Source organism: Anarrhichthys ocellatus, unplaced genomic scaffold (assembly GCF_004355925.1).
Source record: "Anarrhichthys ocellatus isolate YVR2014 unplaced genomic scaffold, GSC_Weel_1.0 scaffold5, whole genome shotgun sequence".
Classification (NCBI taxonomy): domain Eukaryota; kingdom Metazoa; phylum Chordata; class Actinopteri; order Perciformes; family Anarhichadidae; genus Anarrhichthys; species Anarrhichthys ocellatus.
The window spans coordinates 2,758,031-2,765,791 of record NW_022280035.1 but is presented as its reverse complement, the minus strand read 5'-3'; the positions used below and the strand labels follow the sequence as shown (position 1 = coordinate 2,765,791).

The 7,761-nt window shown below is 41.6% G+C and overlaps 1 protein-coding gene across 2 annotated transcripts in view; it reads right to left on the bottom strand.

The window, feature by feature from the left end:
- Window positions 1-392: 392 nt before the first annotated feature.
- The window catches only part of LOC116381850 (dysbindin-like), a 10,004-nt gene continuing 2,635 nt past the window's right edge, over window positions 393-7,761 (bottom strand). The window contains exons 2-5 of one of the 2 annotated variants that reach the window (XM_031844299.1): window positions 2,436-2,585; window positions 2,055-2,204; window positions 1,310-1,635; window positions 393-900 (exon numbers count right to left, since the gene is read on the bottom strand). In XM_031844299.1, the coding sequence (XP_031700159.1) occupies window positions 1,340-1,635; window positions 2,055-2,204; window positions 2,436-2,585 (596 nt within the window). In that variant the 3' untranslated portion in view covers window positions 393-900; window positions 1,310-1,339. Of the gene's footprint in view, window positions 1,636-2,054; window positions 2,205-2,435; window positions 2,586-7,761 lie in introns of both variants that reach the window. The other variant, XM_031844298.1, reaches the window with a different exon arrangement.

Genomic DNA, 7,761 nt, shown 5'->3' with positions numbered 1-7,761 from the left:
CCAAAATGTACTAAATGAACATCATGCTGTATTGAAGAAGACTTGAAACTGGAGATTGAGACCATGAACTCATGTTTACAATGTTTACTGAGGTAATAAATCAAGAGAGAAGTAGAGTCATTTTCTCATAGACTTCTATACAATCAGACTTGCAACCAGAGGAGTCGCCCCAGGTTTAAGGCACTTCCTCATTGGTTTGTACAATTCCCTCCCAATATCCAGTATGAACATGAGGAATGATTACATCAGCAAAATATGTTGAGCAATCCTTTAAGTACACGAACATCTCAAGCGTTGTTTGAATTATCGCCGACATGTTTAGCATTCCATTGTGTTTGTTACAATCTATTAATGAGGTTGAGAAACAGCAGCACAGACTACTTAAAGTCTTTAAACGGTTTTTATTTAGTTCATATAGGTGTTCAGTTCAAGTGGAGAAGAGATATTCCACACATCATTTAACACTGTAAAAAGGTCGCTTTGAACGATGCTGTAGGCTCGACCAGGGGAATACCTGTTTTGCAATATTTACCATCCACACCCTCAACTCACATGCACAAATCCCTCATACTCACACAAACAGATATGCTGTGCAGAAACAAACAAGTATTTCTCAGCTGAATTACTCACTCGCCACATCGTCAAATATATCAAACTTCCAAATCACACCTCACACGGGGGAGAGGAGTAACTCGGTATTTAGTACAGTGATGCAAAGTTGTTACATGATTGATAATGTATAATGCAGTCACTAACAAGATCGAAATGGCATGCATCTACAAACACAGTTCCATTCGTGATACTGTAACTAGTTTGCACATGCACATGGCAATAGATCCAAGTACAACTTGTTGTTGGGTTTTGCTCACTGTGCATGAATTCTTGCCTCAGGTTGATCTTCTGAAACACAAAAAGAAGATACGTAATGAAACTGTAATTTTGCTCCTTTGAAGCCGGTCCATTCCAGTCTGATCACTCTTTAAGCCAAAGAGTCAAACGGCTGTCAGTCTGAATGATTCAAATTCTCATTGTTATGTCCGGTAACTCCTATTAGAGGAATGCCAGGTACTGTCATCTAAATGCCGATAAAAAAGGAGTGAAATCCGAGGGCCTCAGAGTTCAGGTGTAAGTAAAAGTTAAAACATGTTCTTGCATGGGAGCGGGATGACTCATGCTATTTGCATATTCAGTCTAATGACACCAAGAGTTTCAACAAACAAAGGTTTTAGATTGAACAAACCAGATCAACCATGCTAGGGTTTTCCCCAAAAGAAAGGATTGCAAATGTAGAGCGACTCTTTTTACCCACGTTTTTACCCAAGAGAGTAAAATTCAGTCTTTATGGAGATTTAGTCACAAAGCATCTTTCCTCCTCGTCTTCCTCCTCCGTTTCTTCATCCCTGGCACGGGGAACAGAGGTCAGCAGCAGAGTGTCGGCATGGACCTCCTCATCGTCCGACTGGATCACAGGCGTGTCGACTCCCCCCCCGCTGGTATCAGTGGAACCAGATGACGTAGAGGACATGCGGGGCTTTGAGCCGCGGGAAACTTCGTCTTGCCGTTTCAAAGGCGCGCGCTCCCTGTACACAACCTCCGCATCTTCATCCTCCTCATCTTCTTCTTCTTCGTCGTCACCTAAAATGTCACACAAAACCTTTTTAAACCGGAGTTACTGATTTAATTAAAAATGTTTATTTACCTGTATACATAGAACTCCACATTAATCCCACACATTGATGCAATGCAGCAAAGTGCTGTGCATTTTATATTTAATACAACAGAGACACAAGCTGTCTTAGTAAGTAAAAATATACATTCTTGTCTCGATGTACCTGATATAAAAAAATTAAGTTTGATTCATGAAATAGTTAATAATAACAAAAAATATAAAATACAAAATATCAGCCAAAAACCTTGACATTCTGAGTTGTGCCACTTTTTTGGGCACATTTAGTGGCCTGCTTTTGTAAAACTCTGCATGTGTAAGTTGATATCATGAATGTCTTTAGGAAGGTACGGAGGGTCGTTTAAAGGCTCAGAGGCCTTCAGTGCACCTGGGAGTGGAGATGCCAGCGCTCCCTCATCTGCTCCTGAGCCTGAGTTGAGGAACACATCGAGGGCCTCCTGGTCAGAGATGTCCATCAGGTCCATCTGCTCCAGGACGTCCACGTTCACCTCCATAGAAGAGATGCTCCCCATGGGGGCTGCGTATACATGCAGGACAGCGAATATAACATGAATATACTGTACACCAGAGTCACTGTCACCTGAATCATAGTTTTGTAAATGTTCAGGTTTTTAAATTGAGCTAATAAACAGTGACACTTTAAAACATTTTAAACCTATAAATAGTTTGCAAAGCAGATTTAACTTACTTGCCCATCAGAAAGTAGTAAATAAAAATGTTAAAAAGGATTTAATGGACAGTCACTCACGTTTCCTGCAGTCGACCTGCAGGTGAGCAGAGGGCAGGTAGTTGTCGACGTCATGCTGGAAGACCTCTTCAAAGAAGCGCTGTCTCTCCCTCAGCTTCAGGTGCTGCGCAGAATCATTGTCCAGCACCCGCTGGGAGTTGTCTGTCTCCGCTGACCACCCAAACGAGATTCATACAAAAAAAAAACGAACACATAAAAAAAAACATTCTTCACTGACGTTCTTCACCGAAAAGGACTAAACTCATAGTTTCTGTTCATTTACTTGCATTATACGCAGAAAGTGTAAAGCAAAGATGCACTGCAGACTTCCTGTTTCACGTAGCTGCTCAGCACTGTGCTTTGTGGTCTTTTTTCCCCCCGAATGCAAAAAAAGAAAGCATTTTTCTTGACAGCATGTGGAGTAAAAATAATCTTTTTTACTCTATATTGAGGAACTGTCACTTTAGTTTCAGATTAGAGGATAACATCAACTTCATCATGCTAAATATGGCTGAAAGATGTGTTGATATATAATGTTAGCAAGAGTAAATAGAATACATTATGCAAATAACGAATCCGTCGTGACCACGGCCACGTAGTAAACAGTAAGTGTATACCATTTCCAGCCATTGGCGGAGCCTGAAATGAGTCATCTTTGTTTGAAATGTGTCATCTTTTTTTGCATTTTTGACATTTTTTTATTTCTATGCGTGATGATACAGACATGCTATGAAAAACAAGAGAGCATCTGTCCTCAGGTCTACCTCCAGCATCGACCTCTGCCATGATGACCAGCTGTGGTTGTGTAACTGTGCTACATCCTCCTCTCAGCACACATTGTGCCTTCTCCCACTGGGCTCCAAGAGTTGACACTTTGATTCATGTCACCAGTGTTTCAACGTGTGTGTGTGTGTGTATGTGTGTGTGTGCAGTGTGTGTATGAGCATGTTCACAAAAACTGTACGAGTGTCTGCTTATGTATTCATGCTTTTGCTGATGCATGCATTTAGTTTATGCTCATTTTGTCACCCCGTGTGTGTATCAAGCTTCCATGATTAACTTCTTTACATGATGCCAGCAGATGGATCCAGCATGCACAGCAACAACATTCACATTACTTCATCTACAGACCATTTGAGTGCTACTTTTCTTCTTGTTTGAAAACAAACAAGTTGGTATCAAGACTAGTGCTGGGCAAGTCAACGCGTTATTATCGCCTTAACGCATTAATTAATTAATGCAGACAATTATTTTATTGGGCGTTAAGGCATTTTTTTTTTTTTTTATTATTAAGCGGACATTTTTAACACAAGAATCTGGCAGCGAGCGGTGAACAGCTGTGTTTGTGTGGCGTCACTTCCTTCTGCTGCCGCTCTCCCCCCCCACCGGGTGACACGGCCGGTCCGGAATTTTGCGCATAACAATGCGTTTAATCGCAAAAAAATCATGTGATTAATCACGATTAAAAATTGTAATCGTTGCCCAGCACTAATCAAGAAGCTATGAGCGCTGGGCTTTAAAGCAACGTGGCCAAATGATAGAATTACAATCTCCGGGTCCGTCATGTGATGCCATGGGGCCCCAAACATACTTTTTCCCAAAGACTTATATTGGGAATGAAATGTCTGTAACTCAGGTATATCAACTTCTTACAACAAACACACGCTAGCCATTATTTAACCATTAGGTCCCTAAAGTTGTAAACTGCACTATTAGAGTCCAGAGTTATTTTCCCTCCTCCGTTCATGTGAATGAGCGCGAGAACTGGGTCAAGGACTTGTAGGAGGGGTTAAAGGAAACCCTAGTGTGCTTGCTCCATGGGCTCCATGGATGAGGAAGATCGCCGGAGGATCTGGGTATATTTAATCAGAATTTTATACTTGGAAGTTAAACTTTTTTTGCTTTATGCGCCTCTTTGAAACTTCCATAGGATTGAACGGGAAACTCGCCTCAAACGCTGTATCCACTTCTCTTCTTTCATCCATGGTCTGTATGACCCAGCCTCCCCCTTCAGACAGCTCCATCTCTGGAGACCCAGTCCATCTGTCACTCTTCCCCAGCCCAGTGTGTCCACTGTCACCCTGGCTGATATTTCAGTTGGTGAAGTAACTGTTAACACAGTCAATGACATAAAGCATTCACTGTTTTTAAATATAAACCAGTATCCTGACGTGAAACGTGAAAATAATAACTATGTAATTTGATTTAGCAGAACATGCTGTGACGTTTATCTTATTGCTTCGGATCACTTAACTCTGAGCTACATTGGGGATTTTTTTAAATTTAATATTTAAAATTCCAGCTGGAGACAAGCGACCAATCCAGCTTCAGTCAAAACGAATTTCTGGGAGATTTTTGCTCCAAATTCTCAAAGGTGAGAAGATGATTGTTTTGGACTGTTGGCCACACAAAAAAGACATTTGATGATGTCATGATGGGATCCTGGACAATGTGATGGGCTATTACACGTCAGAAATGTGTCTGCCTAAATTTCCAATGCAATGTCATTGAATCAATTGTCTTGATTGACCAGCAGGCCAAATAACGGAAAATAAATAGTTTACAATAATTTGAAGCATCAGATCGTCACAAGCCGAAATCATCAAATGTTGTGAGTTTCACTTTGCTGCGCGTCATCCCCCCTCTCTCCCCTCTTTCCTGTTATTCTCCAGCTGCACTAATAAAGGCAAAAAAAAAAATATTCAGTCAGTTGACTTATTGTTGCAGAACTAGTCAAAAAGTAGAGTAATGTTTGCACCAAGAAATATAGACCCCCCACTGCATAAGTCCTCTGCCCCAGCCTGTCCCATCAGTCCAGCAAGATGGCACATGCAGCCAAATGAACAGCGTGACTGATTTTCTTGCATAGTATTTGGCATTGTGGATCAAGCTATGTCATCAAATTTAAGAGACACACTCTTTAGGCAGACCCTCTGCCTCAACATGCCAACCTGCCAAAACCTCTTGCCTTGCTGTCTAGTTGCCACCTGCCAGTGTCTGTGATCATTCAGCGGTTGTTATTCGGTAGCAGTGGGCAGCTTGAGACAAATGAACCAGCTACTACAGGCTGTTACAGCAATGACGAGGCTACTGATGATGGAACTACATAAAGCTTACGTAAACTTCGGCTCTGCCTGCTGGCCTGATGGGGTTATTTCTCTCTCTCTCTCTCTCTCTCTCTCTCTCTCTCTCTCTCTCAAAATTAAATTTTGCTACTCAAGTGGACATGCACAACCCACGCACCAGCTCAGCGGCATGTCTCCATCTGTCTGCCCCAGCGTGGGGGGAAAAACATGTATGTCAAAAGCTGACTCATCCAGATAACCTCTGAGTTTTCTACCACCCTGCTGCGCAAGACGTGTAGGAGGTCTCCATGCAAATTGGTTAAAAGGAAAATTTGCTGATTCTTAATCTGATCTCTACCTAACCGAGTGGAAAAAACACTGTAACCTAGTGCTACTTCAGCTTTAGTAGCTGTGGGGCGAAAGGCTCTGCTTGTTCTCGAAGCTATGAAAATGTCATCACAAAATATGAGTGCAGAGGATGTTATGGACTAGGATTTTTTTTACAGTGTAGATTTTACAGTATTTTGGCTGACTCCGATATTCGGGGACCCTTCAGAATCTGAGCTGCCGAGAGCAAACACAGACCAGTGGAGCCTTTTGCTCAAATTGCCCAGCGATGCCAACAGAAACAGAATCATTCTGCTGTGATGAAAGTCAGCGTTGGCAGTTTTTGTTGGATGCTGTCGCTGACGACGGCCCTGAGAGAGGATGGACGTGTGTGCATTACTATCAGACACAGATGTGCTGGTGACCTTCTTAAAACAGCCTGTAGAGCATTTTTTCACATCCGATTTTTTTCGACCAAACCTGAATAGTGGAAAAGACTTACCAGTTTGAATGAAGTGTGTAATTCGATGAAATAACAAGGCAATCAAGCCTGTTGTAGTTTGGTGTGAAAGAGAAACTTGAATTTGGAAGGTGTACGGTTGTGTTTCTTGGTTTAGGTTTATTTTCGTTATCTGATGTGACAAAATCAAAGCTGGCAAGCAATGTATCCTGGCACAGCTCAGCAGCAGGAGAGATAAGCTTTACCTGTCAATATTAGCACGCACTGGGGAATTTATTTCTTCAGTGGACCACATTTACCATCAGCCCTGATTGGACATGCACATAGAATCATTTCCCTTTAAGGTTACATACCATAATCTGTGAGACTGTTAACGATCGTTATGTGTTTGTTTGGATCATTGACTAAAGTATTTTCCCCCTTTCAATAGGTTTAATTCTCTAAAAGGCGTTCCAAAAGAGAAAGTGATGATGAGATAATGAGTGATTTTTGGATAATACATCACTGAAGATATACAAAAGGGGGATGTACAAGACAAGTTTGTGCAAGAGTTAATGAGTGATGTTAGACGAGGCCACCTGTTATTTTAGACTGCTGCTTTATTCTTATCTAGACAAGAAAATACATGTGCAGCACTGTAGGTGTTTCAAGGAACAAGAGCTGTTGACCTCAGAATATTGAGAGACAGAGCTTATAAAAGAGGAAGAAGGAAATGCAAAAGAGAGGAGAGGTACTGGGCTTCAAATCTGATTTGACCTGATTTAAATGCCATTTTTTTAGATGCAATGTAACACAGTAATACTGAACTTGTACGCTCTTTCACCTTAGAGGCTCCGGTTTGTTTATCTCACATCACTAAAAGACCGAGACAGAAAGACAAATCTTTTATTACACTAACTGAGTTAAGATTTACAGTATTTTAAGAGCGGCCCTCTGAAACACATTTGATATGTCATAGGAACAATGCCCCCATACCCAGCAATCCCTGCTCCATCTCAGCCCACTGAACCATAATTACCTATCGGGCTTACAGTTACATAATGCCGGTGCAATCCTTCAACTGCACACCCAACAACACTAAACTGCTGGAATGTATGAACTGTGTAATTACGCGTACATGTCTTGCATGTCTGCGTTGGCTGAGAGTTCGGTATAAAGTAGCTGTAGTGTCAGTGATTTGAGGGAAAGAGCATTACTGGGTAAGCTTGCCTCAGCTAAGTCTCATACTGACACAAACAAGGGTGCAGTGAGGCCATGCAGTTTGTGCATTACTTGTGTGTCAAGGCAAACCGCTCTGAATAGACGGAATTTAATTTATTCTTCAAAAAAAACGTTTTTGGTCTTTGTGGTCCTCATTTGCACAGCCATTGTAATTCTTTACCCTTTATACATTTTCACTCTTGCATTGCTATCTTTCAGTTCATTGGCAGTTATATTTAGGACTCTAACACAAGATGTAGAGGTGGTGGTGGGGGGGGGAAAGGAAAGGCCGTGG